This window comes from Oreochromis niloticus, linkage group LG4 (assembly GCF_001858045.2).
Source record: "Oreochromis niloticus isolate F11D_XX linkage group LG4, O_niloticus_UMD_NMBU, whole genome shotgun sequence".
NCBI classification, from domain to species: Eukaryota; Metazoa; Chordata; class Actinopteri; order Cichliformes; family Cichlidae; genus Oreochromis; species Oreochromis niloticus.
Genome location: NC_031969.2, coordinates 1,161,489 through 1,178,556, shown reverse-complemented (window position 1 = coordinate 1,178,556; position 17,068 = coordinate 1,161,489). Strand labels below are relative to the sequence as shown.

The 17,068-nt window shown below is 42.2% G+C and overlaps 2 protein-coding genes across 2 annotated transcripts; one reads left to right on the top strand and one right to left on the bottom strand.

The window, feature by feature from the left end:
* The first annotated feature begins 6,072 nt into the window (after nt 1-6,072).
* On the top strand, nt 6,073-9,467 carry LOC109199916 (uncharacterized). The gene is made up of 5 exons (XM_025906600.1): nt 6,073-6,306; nt 8,045-8,178; nt 8,267-8,343; nt 8,599-9,310; nt 9,456-9,467. Exons 2-5 carry the CDS (start codon nt 8,053-8,055, stop codon nt 9,465-9,467), a joined length of 927 nt encoding a protein of 308 aa, XP_025762385.1. The 5' UTR covers nt 6,073-6,306; nt 8,045-8,052.
* On the bottom strand, nt 9,013-11,339 carry LOC112846668 (uncharacterized). Its single transcript, XM_025906569.1, has 2 exons — nt 11,234-11,339; nt 9,013-10,948 (listed from the first exon to the last, which is right to left on the bottom strand). Exons 1-2 carry the CDS (start codon nt 11,306-11,308, stop codon nt 10,196-10,198), a joined length of 828 nt encoding a protein of 275 aa, XP_025762354.1. The 5' UTR covers nt 11,309-11,339; the 3' UTR covers nt 9,013-10,195.
* Nucleotides 11,340-17,068: the final 5,729 nt, after the last annotated feature.

The window sequence follows — 17,068 nt, the reverse complement described above, 5'->3', positions numbered from 1 at the left end:
ACTGCTTTCATATAGCCTGAGCTGCCGTCTACATGCAAGTGAAATGGCTGTTCATAATCTGGCAGTGCTAAAACGACACTCGTCTGTAGTGCTAATTTCAGCTTGTCAAATGCAGCATCAGCTTCGGGCGTCCATTCTATCTTGTCTTTCAGGGCCAGATCTTTTCCATGGATTAAGTTTTGCAGTGGCTGCGCTAAGCGGGCGTACTCGGGGATCCAACTTCTGCAAAAATTACATAACCCTAAATGACTTATCATTTGTTGTTTTGTCTGAGGCTTAGGGGCAGCCTGTACTGCAGCCTTTCTGCTATCAAGCAGTTTACGGCCTTGCCCTGTCAGTTCGTGACCCAAATATGTCACTTTTGGCTGCCACAGCTGCAGTTTATGTTGTGACACTTTGTGGCCTTGCTCCACGAGGTGATTCAGCACCTTGAGAGTGTTCTTTTTGCAGTCTGTCTGTGTGTTTCCGGTTACCAGGATGTCATCTACGTAAAGCAGGAACTGTCCTGGAGCAGGCAGAGTGCAAGAAGACATTGAGTTTTTCAACGCTTCTGCATACAGGGTCGGACTGTTTTGGAAACCTTGTGGTAGGCGCGTGTATGTGTATTTTTGTCCGTCAAACGTGAAACCGAATAGTCCTCGTGACTCAGGGTGCAGTGGCACAGAGAAAAAAGCATTCGAGAGATCAATAACTGAAAACCACTGTTCCCTTGGAGTCACCTGATTTAGAATGGTGTGAGGGTTTGCTACTACAGGTGGGATTTGTTCTGTAATATCATTTATGGCCCTCAGGTCATGCACTAGCCTGTACTTGCCAGTATTCGCTTTTTTCACTGGAAAAATAGGCGTGTTACAAATAATTTTATTTGTTTTTATCAAAATGCCTGCTTTTTCCATGTCTGCTATCACTGGTCTGATCCCGTCTCTAGCCTCAGCGGACAGTGGATATTGTGGTTTTATTGGTCTATGCTTTGAAGTGACTTTTACTTTTACTGGATCAGCGTTTTTTATTAGTCCTACGTCTGTCGGTCCGGTGGACCAAAGTGAATTTGGGAGTGATTCGATCTCTGTGCCATCCACCGTAGTCAGTAAGAATCATTCTGCCTCCTCGACCGTTAGGCATGGGTTCGGAGGAGCAGTCAGGTGGGTGTTTGGCTGCACTGTTAGAACCCATCCTAAAGTGTATCGCATACAGCCTGTGCGTCGGCCTTGGAGCCAGCCCTCGTGTGTGTCTTTGGTTTTTTCATAATGGTCATTCTGTACTCGTTTTAAAATTGTGCCTAAATCTTTCCACTGAGTTTGTGGATTTTTTGCCACAGATACGTGTGGGGTGGGCATTCTGTTTAAATTTATAACCTTTGGTGGTTGTATTACTGAGCAGACCGCATTTCCGCTTTTCGTGACGTATAGATGTTGTAGCGTCAGTTTTTGTGGTCCCAAACGGTGGACCTGGTTGTCATAATTTGGATCTGGGCCTGGTGTCTGTTTAAAACGCAACGTGTTGTGCAGTTCGTTAAAGGGCACAGTGTCTGAGGAGCGCAGTAAATATCGTTCAGCTGTTGTGATCAGCTGCTCGGAGGCGGGGAGATCTAACGTCCAATAGTAATGCGGCTCTCTGTTTTCATGACACACGAGTGCATGTGTGTCTGATAGCATAAGCTCTGCTCTCATGCCGTTACATTCTGGGACGACGCCTATACGTAAGTTCATCAATCCATCGCGTCCGAGCAGGTTCACTGGGCAGCTTGAATCGATTATACACTGTAGCTTGCATTCGCGGCTGGTGTCTGTGTGGAGGAAATTCAATTTTTGTGTCAGTAACTGCGTGGTTGTATGCCCTGACGCGGAAGTGGTGAGGCGGGCATCTTTTGAGAAATATGTGCGTGGTGGCTTTTCACGCAGGACAGTTATACATGCTCCGGTGTCACACAACATGAGATATGGTTTTCCATTTATGTGGATGGTGACTTCTGGTTTATGTTCAGAGCCCAAAAGCAGCTGGTGAATATTGAAAATTTCACTATCACTGTCACGGTTTTGATTTTTTGGGACTGAGCCTAGTCACATTTCGTCATTTTCTCTATCACTTTCTCTGTCACGACGGTCGCATCTGTCATCTCTGTCTAGTCTGTCCCTGTCATTTCTTCTATCCTGTCTGTCCCTTCGATCTTCTCTCTTTTTGTTTCTGCACTCCTTTGCAAAGTGTCCGTCTTTATCACAGTTGTAGCACCTATTGTGCCTTTCACGATCATTCTTTTTGTCACCTGCTTTGTACCTTTGCCTTCCTCTGTTCCTTTGTTGTGGATTCTTTCCTGCATATGCAACTATGCCTCCTTCTGTAGTTACTACAAAAACGCCGGTTTGTGCAGTCTTATTTTTCTGTACTTTTACTGCATGCTCTGCATATTGAAGTGCATCGGCTAGGCTTCCGGTGTTTTGAGTGACCCAGTGTTTATCTACATGGGCGCGGACTTTTGGGAGGAGGCCCTTTAAGAAAGCATTTTTGAGTTGCTGTTCATATGGGGTGTTGACGCCCTCATTGTACTCTAATCCTGAGTTTTGTCGGAAGATTGGGCGTAATCTGTCTAAGAAGTCAGACGCAGATTCATCGTCTTTTTGTTTAACTTCCCCTATCTTTCCATAATCAGGCCTGGGGGCCAGTGTCACTCTTACTCTCTCGTACAGGTCATGTAATGCCTGGTCGAGATTTTGGTCCCCAGCGAGGAGTATATGGCCGTCTTGGTCTTGACCTGTGTAATTTCCGCGCACTCGAGCTAGTTTTAGGCCTAAAAGATCCTGTAAAACTTGTAACATTTCGCTGCCGTTTAAGTGCCAGTTAGTGCGGATTAATTCTATAGCATCTCGCCACTGCTGATGTCCCTCATTCAAAGGTGGCACGTCTTTTAACACATTTTTTCTATCCTCCTGAGACCATGGACGGTAAGTGAATATCAGTGGGTTCATATCTACCGGGACTTGTCCGCCCTCTCCTGCTGGGGCTCCAGTGGGTCGCCCGTAATTTGGGTTTGGCAGCTGGATTAACGGAAATTGCCCTATTGGGCCTGGGGGCCAAGGCGGGGGGTCAGGTCGGCCCCACATGTCCCTCCCAGTCGGATCTCTCCCTAAATCTTCTTGCTGTTTATATGACGGGCCTTGAGCCATAAGGTTTAATTGCTGTCTAACTGAGGCATAAGGGTCCTGTGGTTTCAGGAAGGGATTGTTTGGGTGGTTCGGAGGGTGCTGCTCTGTGTCTGAGGGGCTTGGAGCAGAGGGGGGGGTTGATAGGGAGGTGGGTTTGTAACTTGAGTTGGCTGTTTTTCACTTTGTTTGCTTTGCTTTTTATTTCTTTTTTCTTCACGCTGTTTACTTTCCTCCTGCCATGGCACGAAGAATCCTACGTATTCAGACAGGCGCAGGCCTTTCTTTTTACCGCTGCTTTTTTCTATTTCTTCTTGTAAGCGTTTATTCAATTGTTGAATTGGGCCGGGACTACATTTTCCCTCCCAAGCGGTACAGTTAGTTTCTTTAGGATTTCTCCATCTGTTTGCGCTTATTTGTCCTGCACCGGGGCATTTCTTTTCTAACCATAGTTCATCTGCAGTCAATTCAGGCTTTGCGGGTTTATTTCCCATTTTTTGGGCTTAGAGTTATCAATAATATTTTATTGTAAATTGCTTATAATTTTATTTTGATTTATTGTATTTGGAAACACCTTGTTTTGCTTTTATTTATTAATACTGCCAACATACACTCTGTGTGACCTTCGCTGATATTAGAGTTGGGGGAGGTTATTAAGGCAGCCTTCTACCCTGGTCTAGACCCAGGGCGGCCTTAATTTTATGCGTTGAAGCGCAACCTTTGACCCCTTCTCACCAGTACATCGGTCAACACAGGAAACAGTAAGAGTGGTGCAGAAACCTGTTGTTTCTATACAAAAGGTCACTCACTCCTCAACAACACATAAACTTCACACGCGGTACTATAATCCTATTTTAATTGACACGTTCTTTATTTACCATTCACTCTTAGAGTGAGATCCCTGACTTCCAGCGTTTTAATTGCGGAACGAGTCTCCCAGGGGACTGCCAGTTCCGTGTTACAGGCGAGTCTTAATACTTATGAAACGAGTCTTCACAAGACTTCCAGTTTCGTTTATCCCGACTTCCAGTCCTTAAAGGACGAGTCTTTTCCCGACTTCTAGTCCCTAAGGGAAGAGTCTCTTAAGAACCGTGTCAACCTAAAAACCGATTTTAGCCGCAATGTGTTCTTGAGTGTTTATATTCACCTGGTTCGGATGAAAATGCCGGTCAGAGAGAATCCTCCTCGCTCCCTGGGATCGTGGACCTCTTGCTAAAAACGCTGGCCAACGGCGAATTCACGTAGTTGGTCTTTACTGTTTCACTAGAAACAGGCTGTCGCGACAGACTTTGCAGCGTGGGTTCACGAATCCAGGAAACGACAAGGTCACTCTGTTGGAGCACAAGATTAGTTAAAATTCAATGTCCAGATCCGGCTCGAAGGACCAAATAAATGTAAAGAGTAAATATTTGAACAAGACATCCTTCAGGCGAAATAAAGACACTCAAAACAGTTTGGATGGTAACAACGTGCGCACGCTGGGTGAGATTTCGAGGAGATCCCAACCCGAGCGCAGGCAGAGGTTTTATTTATAGTCACATAGTGGCTTCAACTGTTTAAGGAGGAGACAAAGATTTGCCTCTGAGAAACAGGTTTGTTCCAGTTTAGCTGGGTGTGTGTGTTCTGTAGATAATCACTAAATATCACATATATGCAGCTTTCTGTGTGTGTGTGTGTGTGTGTGTCTGTCTGTGTGTGTGATTCTGAAGAACAGGCCCCTCTTGGTATTTGGGAGTGTAGATAAGAACGTCCTGCTCTCCCCTTCCTGGGAGTGAAACGGCTCGTAGAGAACCAGGTGCAGAGGAAATGTACTGGGTGAATCATATCTGAGAACACTATGCTTTTGTCTTTACTTCAGCTTCACTTCAGTGAAACAGTAAAATCATAAAATACGATTAAATGGAAAGAATAAATGGGTAAACAACTATTAACACTGAAATTAAAGATAAACTTTCAATAACGTACAAATGGAAGTGGGAATAATACTTGAAACATTTGAAAATCGCTTAACAAATATATATGGCTTTATGATCTGTTGCTGGAGAAGGCCATGCACCTACATCTATGCTATTGCTGTCAAAACTCTCCGAAACTAACCAAAAGTCTATCCTTGAATGTCTCGAGTTAGAATTGTTGCACCAAGTAAACATTTTGGACTGAGGATATTTGAATCTCCAAATGTCTGTGAGTTTAAGGCGTACCATAACAGCCTTCAATGTAGTACTAATTCTGTTCGAATGTCCTGGAGGAAATTTATCTAATTCAGCATCCATAATACAGTTAAAGTCTCCACCTAGTAATAATTTTGCATTTGGAAATTTATTTAACCAGCTAGATATTTTTTTTTTCAATCGTCAAAAATAAATGATCATTTTCTAGCTTCGTGTTAAACCCATATATGTTAGTTACAATTAAGACTAAATCATTATATTTTATGACTTGACATATGTAATGGCCTGCAGAATCACATTCTGTATGTAAAACATCCCCATTATATCTGTTTTTTAGGATTGATACCCCTGCTGATCGTTCAGTTCCATGAGATAACCATATAGAATTTCCCCATTGAGATCGCCAAAAACTAACATCGTTGATAGTAGAGTGAGATTCTTGTAAAAACACAAAGTCAGATTTAAGTTGCTTTGCATAAAGAAAAGTGGCTTTACATTTTAAGTTGTTACGAAGACCCCTAGCATTAATAGAAACAAAAAACAAAGAACAAAGCTGTGTAAAGTTGTTAATCCCCGTTCAGTGGGGTTCAGTTCATTCAGTTCATTAGTTAAGTTCATTCCTAAAGGCCCATCAACTTGAATGTTTTCCTTGTCTCCCTGCGTTATCACTCCTAATTTGACTAGTCACATAGTTTAATCAACTTGTGTTTGGGTGATCAGAAACATTTGACACCAAGTTAATACTGCAAATATACACAATCTAAGTTATCACAGTTATCAAGGATAGTTAAGTTGTTTTAATAGGGAGAGAAGGAAACACTAAGCATTTAGGAGGGTAAGCCTGTAGGGGTCAATAACCATAACACTGAACTATGTTCCTGTTCGGCTCTTCCATGAAGATGATGTTACATTTTTAATTTTCGTTCTTTCTTCTTAGATTAAGCTTCTGGATTCATCGCCTGTGATACTGACACATAGCCAGTGCTCCTGTGTGGCAGGTAGTGGTGGGCGGATCGATCCAAATATCAATAGTATCGATCCCAAGTCGGTATCGGTATTGGATCGATACTAGCCTGGTGAGATCGATTCTTTACTTTGAGTTCTGCTTCTTTGCTATGCTGTGCTTTCGGCAAAAACGAAACAACCAGATCGCTGGACTCGCCGCTCCTGTGTCAGCGGAGAGCAGGCACACTTTGCTCCCTCTCCCCCATTGTTATGTTTCGGTGTTGCGCTGACACGTCACGTGACTTAGACACTTTGGGGGTTGTTAAGTTGTTTACATATTAATTATATATTTTGTTTTTGTTTTTGAGAATTTTAATTGTAACTTTTGTATTATAGTTTATCAACAGTATTTGTTTTAATTTGTTTACTGGTTTGCGTGCACTTAAGATAAAAAAAAAGCATTTTCATGCTTCGCAGCACCATTTATTCTTACAATATTCACACGGTTGCTGTAACAGTACATTCAACGGCTTCAGCTCTCCCACTGGCAGCCATACACATCACCACCACCAAACCTGCAGCGGCATCACAAAACACGCCCTGCCACATAACCCCCTCGCCCGCTCCACCCCACCCGCGAGCAGATGAGGGAATCGGCCCGGACCATCGGTGCCCAATGCCCCAGCCCAGCGATGGGGATGTGTCCACTCTGGCGGTTGCCCGTGCCTGATGGCCACCCATATGGCAAGCAGCGGTGGCGCAGCAGGCGTGGAAATGAGCTGGGGCTCACAGGCAGACGGCAGGACCATGCAACCTGTGTGCCGAAGCGGACAGCATGCTGCCCTCAGGCGTGGCAGGACCCCCGCACACCTCGACCATCCTCGGTTTTACCCCAACCGGCAGGGGCTGCGACATGCCCTATGTGGTTTTGCTGGTCCAGGAGGAAGTAGGGGTGGACCGCCTTTTCTGTTGGGCACAGTTTTCTCATGTTTAGTTAGTTAGGGAGGTAAGTGACTGTTGTTTTGTTATGTTATTTTGGGGCTAGGTAAGTACACGCTCCCGTGAGTTAGTTTCCCTTTTTGTTTGTTATTTTGGCCTGGGTCCACCCCGAAGCCTGAGTGACTCCTGTGATCTCTTTTCTTTGGTGTGTTTGTAAATAAAACTGTTTTATGCTTAAGTTATGGTGTGATGTGCTGCTTGGGGTGGAGCAGGGGATGGATCACTCTTCTGTGTTGCGATCGGGTTTCCTAGACCGGCCGTCCAGCTTGGCAGGTCCCGCTGGTGCGCCAGCCTCCGGCTCACCCCGAGCCACGTGCTGTCCACCCTTACAGTGATCACACGGTGTCTGTAACAGAAGCCTACGTTCAACGGCTGCAGCCCTCCTGCTGCCAGCTGTACACATCAACACCAAAAACAACAACAACAGCACAAGCAGCGCACAGGTTTTAAGCCGGCGAGGCATCATTGTAGATGCAGTGAAGGTGAGTCCATCTCACCTGCAGCGGCATCGCAGACCACGACCCGCCACAATTATAAAACATTTTTTATTTAATTATAAATAAATTATTTCTCCTAATTATGTCCTGGGTTTTAACTAATTAATAATACCAAAGGAAACATCACAAAAAACACTTAAGGTCATGAAAATTAATTGCGATTAAGTAATTCACTGAGGCATCCACCCTATTTATTGAAAAGTATCGTATCGGTATTGGTATCGGCGATACTGGCCCGAATTTACTTGGTATCGGATTGATACCAAAATGCAGTATCGCACACCACTAGCGGCAGGCGCTGTTATGTGCAATCACACAGTGGCATTGCTCTTCCAAACAGCACACTACTCACAACTCAGAGTGCCGGTTGTCCCCCCTGTGCATAGCTGCACAGAATCTGAACAGCAATGGCACAAGCCACGGACAGTGGTAATTTAAATGAGGTTAAAGTTTTTTAATTAGTCCATGTTTACATATGAACAGCAACACCATCCATAGTAAATGTGTCTTCTGTTAGGGTGTGAAGCCAGGACCCATCAACTCCATGATCTTCACTAAGCCGGTACCAAATAGGATGGCCCAGACTGGAGTACGGAAATTAGATTTGTAAAATTTGGTTTCCTGTGTTACAAATGCATGTTGCTATTTGTTCATACATACATGTGTCAGAATAGGTATTAATTTACATACAACATTACACTTTCTGAAGACGGCTAACTCAGTTATGTACATATACATCCCAGTCTCTAACTTATGCACCACTGTTTTACACCTTTTAGTTTTTAGTTTAGTTGTTGTTCAGTATAATAACCTTCTTCCTTACATTATTGTCATTGATGTTTTCTTTAGGAGTGGTTTCTACAGAGGCATGGTGGGTCCGTTACCAGATCCCTGCTTGTTCAGAATAACGGAGGCATATGCAAAATTTAATATTGAGGACAGGCCACTTGTGACCACAATGAACATGAGACCTGACAAGCCCCTTATGGAAAGTGCTTTTGGGCTGGTGCAGGAGGGCAGTGTTCTGTCATATCAGCAGCCAATTTTGACAACCCGGTACATCACACTACACCGTGATGCACCACCAACACCGCACTTGCCTCTGGAGGGGTATGACATCTTGCCATCAGATTGTGTGTTCGTGTGCTCAGAAGAAGAGCTTCTGCATCTGAAAAGCTTGTCTGTAACTCTGGAAATGGCTCACAAAATAGAGGAAGCTACACGTGAGCAAAGCTCTTCATCTGAGTGGCATCAGCTCCGCAGGCCCAGATTGACTGCCTCTAGGTTTCGGGAGGTGTGTCACGTCAGAGGCCAGAGCTCGGCAGAGTCACTAGCAGAGCGTATATTGAAGGGAACAAGTCAGACAGCAGACATGAGGAGAGGAACTGAGATGGAGCCTGCAATAGCAGCAGAGTATAGTAGGCTAATGAATGTTAACTACTCACCCTGTGGTCTGGTCATTCACCCCATTGCCCCCTGGCTTGCTGCATCTCCTGATGGTGTTGTTTTTGACCCCAATGAATACCCCCAGTTTGGCCTTGTCGAATTCAAATGTCCCAATGTACAAAACTTTATTGACTGCAAATATGTGCAGATGGAATGTGGTACCCCTAAACTAAAAAAGAGTCACGCATATTACTGGCAAGTGCAAGGACAACTGCTCATCAGTGGGATGCAGTGGTGTGACTTTGTTGTGTGGGCACAAGAGGACTACCTAGTACAAAGAATATACATGGATACAGATGTGCACAATGCAATCAGAGAAAAGGCTGACTACTTCTTTTTTTTACATATATATGCCAAGATACCTGTGTTTGGAAAAATGAACAGTGAAAACATAGCAAAAAGGAAAACAGATCCTTCAGGCTGGCTGGAACAAAATAACTGATGTTTTATTTGCAAAGTATTTCATGAATTTTTTTGTTGTTACTTGTTGTTACATGTTACTTTTATGTGAAATCAATAAACTGTTATTTAAGCAATGGCATCAATTTCATTTTTTAAAAACACACATTAAAACATGGAATTTGTGCAGAACTTATTTACATGGTAAGTATTTAAAAATCCATGCCTAGCATACTGACATACATTTAGACAATAACACAACTGAATGAAGAAAATGACAAATGGTATTTTGGATGTTACAAAAGCACAATGTCACTTATGATTTTAAAACGATTTAGTAATTTACTTTATAATTTTGATAAACAATTTTGTTGAATATGAATAGTAATATAGTAGTATAATTAAACAGTATTATTAACATTCAACATTTGCAATGAATTAGAATTATCAATAACTGGAACTCAACTATCAGCACTCAAGTACCAGTTCTGTAATCAAGTTTTGTCAAGGAAGAAATGCAACTGTAGTGGCCTCAGCTGCAGGTCATTTTCCATAAGTTCCTTGTACTGGCACTGGTGTCTTGGGAAAAGTGCATCTTGTCTCACTTAACCCATTTTTTAACTAATGCTGTGTTCTGGTAATTTGACAGCATACATGCTATTGCAAACATTTGGTTGATATTGTAAACATGTGACATGGTAATAATGCTATCAAAAAGTTTGTTCTGTTTTATCCTTCTAATGACTTGCTCCACATGTACCCTGAGTCTGGCTATGGCCTGCGTCTCCTTAACCTGGTATGCTGGCATCTGCTTCTGCTTAGATAGAAAAGGTGGGCAGTACACTTTGCATTTACAACAATTGGTGATTAGGAAGCCCTTATCTACCATCACTGCGATGTCTTCAGTCAACTTCTCAGCAATGCCTGATTGTTTGAATAGTTCCTTGTCACTAACCGAACCAGCATACAGATTAGAGATGAATGTCACTGGACCATGTGGAGCTATGCCAACCAGGGCTTTCATCGTACAGTGGGATTTGTACAAAGAGTACATTTCACTTTGGAGAAGTGGTGAGGATGGTGTCTGACACCTCAGCTCTGTACAGTCAAGGATCATCTGGGTGTCTGAGAAATCTTTGAATTCCTCAGGGAGGTAAGCTTGCACTTCTTCACGTGTAAGCCAGATGCATTGAGACCCCAGTGCAGTGGCAAGAAAATTTGTCCATGTTGCAATAATGCGGCTCACTGTGGACTGGTGTATGTTAAATTGGTGTGCCAGGTCCCTCTCCTTCAAACCAACTGACAGGAAAACCAGGAAAAGAAAGAACTCATCAATTGGCTGTAGCAGCTGCCTCTGGAAGGTGAAAACAAAAGAGAAAATGTTACTCCTTAAGCTATGAAATAGTAAAGTTATGCTTTTCTTGGCTAAATGTTTTGTAATGGTTATGCATACCATACTGTACCATGGGGTAAACAATGAGGTGCTGTAGTACACAGGTGTATGTATGTAAAGGATGCTGAGTCCTTTAGCATATATACACCTGTGTATGTATGCTATTGTACATAATGTAATGTTATTGTACATAAATACATTAACATTACACCTTTAGTTCTAAATACCAACAAACCCATAACCTACCACTGATGTGCGTGCAGGTGTCAACACTTCTTCGTTCCTATTGGCAGCTGACTTGGCTCTTGAAACCCGGATCATTTTATAGATGCAAGGCTCAATCAAAAACCAAAATGCCATATTCACGAGAGAGACATACATCATGTCAATCATTAATTAACATTACACACTGACATAAAAATAATGTAAACTGTGACAAATATGCTAATGGTAAGCTGTATAACATAGTCTGATTAAGAGTCTATTTGGTGTTGTATTTTACCTGTAGCATATTGTTTGAATACTAAAGCATCTACATGAAACATACAATCAGCAGAGAAAAAGTAAATATCTATTTTGTTTTCATTAAGACTGGAAACACTTTCGAAATTTAACTGATGGTGACTTTGGTATATTTTAAACAGTTAGCTTGAATAGAGCTTAGGTGTACCTGGTATAGAATCGGATGTCAGTGTCAGAGCCAGCAAAACGCTGTAACCCAAATTCTCGCTGGACACGTAACTCCTGTATTTCCTTCCTCAGAGTCTCCACGTCTTTGGACAGGTCTTCTGCAGCTGATGCAGATATGTCTAATGCAGACGGCTCAGGGACTGAGCAGTAGTCATGATCTCTTGTAAGACTGTGCTCTTCTTGATCGTCAGCAGGAACTAGTTCACGGCGTCGCTCCGTTCTCTCCCAAACACTACGCTGCGGTGGTTCAACTTTAAAGCCATTCCACTCAAAAAGTGTTGGTACAGCACCTTTAATAAGCCGCCTTCGACCATCAAGGGTTGTTGGCTCTATGAGTTGATCACTGGCAAAGTGTCTGCTGCAGACCCTGGTGTGAGAGGTAATCGTGAAATGATCCCGGCGTATGTTTACCAGCCATTGTCTTCTCAAGTCGGAATGGGTCGGAAAGCCATGAAAACTTAGTATGCCGTTAAATTTGGCTGAAGCCGAACAAAGTGGGACACAGCAATGCTCGGAGTATTTCTTCTTCTGTTTTTGAAAATGTTCTGTTTTAAATACTTTCCTTTTTATACTCATTCTGAAGTGACATTAACATAGCTACCGATAGATAAACAAACATACCGGAAACGTCCAAGCGGTAGTATTTGGAAACGGAAATACGTCACATGCCCTAGTGCAAGTAGTCCATATGGCGCTCCCCAGTGGCTGCAGCCAGGTGCTCTTGGGGGTGCATTGTGTTGTGGAATTGGATTACATACGTGTTACATAGTTACTTGAGCATTTCTTCTAAGATGGAACCAGCAAGCAAAAGAAAATTTTCCCCTGTCTGGCAACATTTTGATCTCATCTCTTCTAATAAGGTATAGATGTAACGGGTGTATTAAAACATAATTTATATTTCACCAAAGATCCATCCTGCAGTGTTATTTTGCTTTTTCAGTATTGGTTATGTATATGTGTTTATTTATATATATTTATTTTCTGTATTTATATTTTGGGAGCTTTTATTTTGTTTGTGTGACCTTTGACTTCCTGCGAAGTCACTTCCTATAGCTGCGCGCTATTAGTGATGGTAAATTTGATTCTTTTTACTGAATCGAGTTTTAATGAGTCACTCACCAAAGTGAATCGGGTTTTTCGAGTCATTTGAGTCACTGAGTCAGTTGACCAGAGAGTGCAAAAAATGTACATTTTCACTCAAACTTAATTTGTTTCTCTTTTAATGTAAATCCTACTGCTAAGATGAGTGATTCTTAAAGAAAACAACTATTTTATATAGCAAAAAAGAGCAAAAGAATTTCTAAAGGGAACATTTCTTTTGTTTATTTTTATTTTATTAGTATTTTCCTTACATGTGTCAAATATATATTTTCTCATCTAAATGTCCACTGAGCTGTGAGCCAGGGGGCGGTAGTGCGCCTTAACATTGGTTTCCAACCAAGAAGAAGAAGTAGTAGCTGCGAGCCAGGAGGGAGGGGGTGAGTGAGTGAGTGATTCGTTCGCTCTATGATTCAGCACAGGAGGGAGGGGGTGAGCGAGTCATGAGTGATTCGCTCGCTCTATGATTCAGCACAGGAGGGAGGGGGTTAGCGAGTCATGAGTGATTCGCTCGCTCTATGATTCAGCACAGGAGGGAGGGGGTTAGTGAGTCCTGAGTGATTTGCTTACACTACGATTCAGCACAGGAGGGAGGGGGTTAGTGAGTCCTGAGTGATTTGTTTACACTACGATTCAGCACAGGAGGGAGGGGGTTAGTGAGTCATGAGTGATTTGCTTCCCCTACGATTCAGCGCAGGAAGGGAGGGGGTGAGTAGCTCAAATGTGCTGTTAGCATGTTAGCAGAGCGATGCTACTGTGAACCGAGGAGCTATTGTCTTGATGTGAGGTTCTACTCAGGGTTTTTTCTTCCAGTTCAGAGCAGAAATGTTTTTGTTAAGATACTGGATGTTGTGTTTTTCTTCACAATTTGAATTATAAGCTAGATATATTTCTACTAATGAAATTAGTTTGCTAACAGCAACAGGGATGAGTCAGTGAGTCAGTTGCGCTTGTGAATCATGATTCACGAGTCAGTAAAGTGATTCTCGAGTATTGAACGATTCGTTCATGATTCGTGCATCACTACGCGCTATTTTCCTCAGTCACCTAGAGGCCCCGCTGGGAGAGGAGAGTGTAATATGATTATTTTACAGTTGAACGCCAGGAAGTCTGATTGCAAATGGACAAGAATTTAAAGGATTCGTCAAACAATGCAAAAAGAAACCAGACATAATCTGTATTCAGGAGACCTGGCTCAAACCTACTTTAGATTTTGTTATTAAAGGTTATAGTAGTGTTCGCAGAGATAGAAAGGAGGGTAATGGAGGAGGGTGTGCAATATTTGTGGCACAAGGGATTCAATATAGAGTTGTAGCTTTGGGAACACAGTTAGAATATATTATACTTGAAGTCTGGGGAGGGACTGGAAGTTTCAGAGTGATTAATTTCTACAATCCAGCTAATAAACTGATATCAGTGGATGAACTTTACACATATTTAAAGGGAAAAGTTATTTGGTGTGGGGATTTTAATGCACACAGCACATTATGGGGTAATGGTAGTGATTGGAATGGTGCAGTGATTGAGGAATTGATGGAGATGAAGAATTTTGTTTGTTTGAATGATGGAAGTGGCACGAAAGTGGATGTTAGAACAGGTGCAGAATCAGCAATTGACCTTACATTGGTGTCAGACTCGCTGGCAGGTATTTGTTCATGGCAGGTAGTGAAAGAGACAACTATAGGCAGTGACCATTATCCTATAATGACGATGATTGAGTTCAGTATAGAAAAACGAGACGTAAGGGGGGTGAAGCAGTGGTGTTTTAGGGATGCTGATTGGGATACATTTAGATTAGTTAGTGATCAAGAAATGCAAAAGATTGATATGAATGTGGGGGTGGATGAGTTAAATTATTTTATTTGTAAGGCAGTTTTAGAGGTGGCCAGCAGGGTGATGAAGAGGAAAGACGGTAGAGGGGAGAAGAAGATTGTACCATGGTGGACACAGGAGTGTGATAAAGTGATTAAATATCGAAATAGGGCATTTAAGACTTTAAAGAACAATCACAGTTTTCAGAATTTCATTGAATATAAAAGATTGCAAGCTAAGGTAAAAAGAACCATTAAAAGTGCAAAGAGGGACTTCTGGAGGGGGTTTTGTAATTCAGTGGGGAGGGAGACAAGAATACAGAACATTTGGTCAATGATTAGAAGGATGAATGGTATGAAAAGGGAGTGTGATTATCCAATCCTGAGGGATGGAGACATCATAGCAGTAACAGATGAGGAAAAAGCAAATGTGTTGGCAAAAACTTTTGTTAAAGTCCTGAACTGTGGTTCAGGCAATGTTAGTGAGGAAGGGCGACGAGGAAAAGACATGACTATTGCAGAGAATAGAGGCTTATTGGACCTGGTAGGGGATACAGATAATTCATTAAATATCCTTTTTACAAAGACAGAACTACATCGAGTACTACAGAAATCTAAATTATCAGCACCGGGAAAAGATCAGGTATGCTATACCATGTTAAACCAACTCAGTGAGTCAGCTAAAGATCTTTTGTTAGGGTTGTATAACAGAGTTTGGGAGGGTGGGAAACTGCCGCAAAGCTGGAAGGAAGCTGTGGTGGTACCCATACGGAAACCTGGAAAGGATGTCACAAATCCAGGAAATTTTAGACCTATAGCATTAACATCGCATGTTTGTAAAGTGATGGAGCGTATGATAACTGAAAGATTGACGTACTATTTGGAAACTAGAGGATTTATCTCTAAATATCAAAGTGGGTTTAGAAGAGGGAGGAATACTATGGATCCAGTTTTATGTTTGGAACATGAAGTTACAAAAGCACAAACAAACAGTGAAAGTGTAGTTGCGGTGTTTTTTGATATAGAAAAGGCCTATGATATGATGTGGAGAGATGGCCTACTGATTAAACTCTGTAAATTGGGTATTAGGGGGAGGATGTACGGGTGGATAATGGATTTTTTAAAGGGGCAACATATTCAAGTGAGGATTGGGAAGGTTTTTTCTGAAAGGTTTTTGGTAGAAAATGGTACACCTCAAGGGAGCATAGTGAGCCCTTTGTTATTTTCTTTGATGATAGATGATGTGTTTAATGATATAGAGGCAGGGGTGGGATGTTCACTGTTTGCTGATGATGGAGCAATATGGAAAAGAGGGAAAAATATAGAGTATATTGTGAAGAAACTTCAGGGAACAATTAGAAGAGTCGAAGAGTGGTCTTATAAGTGGGGTTTTAAATTTTCAGTTGATAAAACCAAGGTAATGTTTTTTACAAGGAAGAGAGTTGGTAAGGACGTCAAGCTTAAGTTGTATGATCAAGAATTAGAAAGGGTGAGTAAATTTAAGTTTCTTGGATTGTGGTTTGATGAAAGGTTAACATGGGCTGCACATATTCAGAAGGTGGTGGACAAATGTAAAAAAGTGTTGAATATAATGAGGTGTTTAGTTGGGAGCGACTGGGGAGCGGATAGGAAGTCTTTGAGGGTCATACACTGGGTTGGTCAGATCACTGTTGGATTATGGGTGTGTAACATATAACTCAGCAGCCGACACAACTCTGGTAAAGTTAGACCATATTCAGTATCAGGCACTCCGAATTTGAACAGGTGCATTTAAAACAACTCCAACAGCAGCTTCACAGGTAGAGATGGGAGAGATGCCATTAGGACTGAGAAGGGAGCAGCTCATACTTAATTATTGGGCTAATTTACAGGGCCATGGGCAGGATCACCCAACGCATGAAGTACTTAAACCTTGCTGGGAGAAAGAAAGGAGGGAAACGAAGAGCTTTGGGTGGATTGTGGGGAGACAAGCAACAGAATTTAATCTGGATCAGTTAAACATTAGTCACAGAGTGCCGTTACCAGCAGTACCTCCATGGATACTTCCTGATGCTACAGTAGACTTAACATTGTTGAACAAGAAGAATGAGGATAAGGCATTTACTTTGAACTCTCATGCGGTACAGGCTTACATTGACCAATATTATAGTTATGTTCAAATATATACAGACGCCTCAAAGAACACAACCGGTCAAACTGGTGTTGCAGTTGTGGTCCCAGAGTTTTCGGTGGAAATGGGTTAAAGGATTAGTGATGGGCTTTCTGTATACATTGGGGAAATGATCGCAATATTATTAGCTGTTCAGTGGGTGGAAGACGTGAGGCCATTACATGGTGTCATTTGTTCAGATTCAAGTTCATCATTGGTCAGTCTACAGCATAGTCACTCAGACAGTAGAGCAGATGTTTTGGCGGAAATTCAGCAGTCACTTTTCCGGATACACATGATGGGACTTGCAGTTGTGTTTTTATGGGTTCCAGC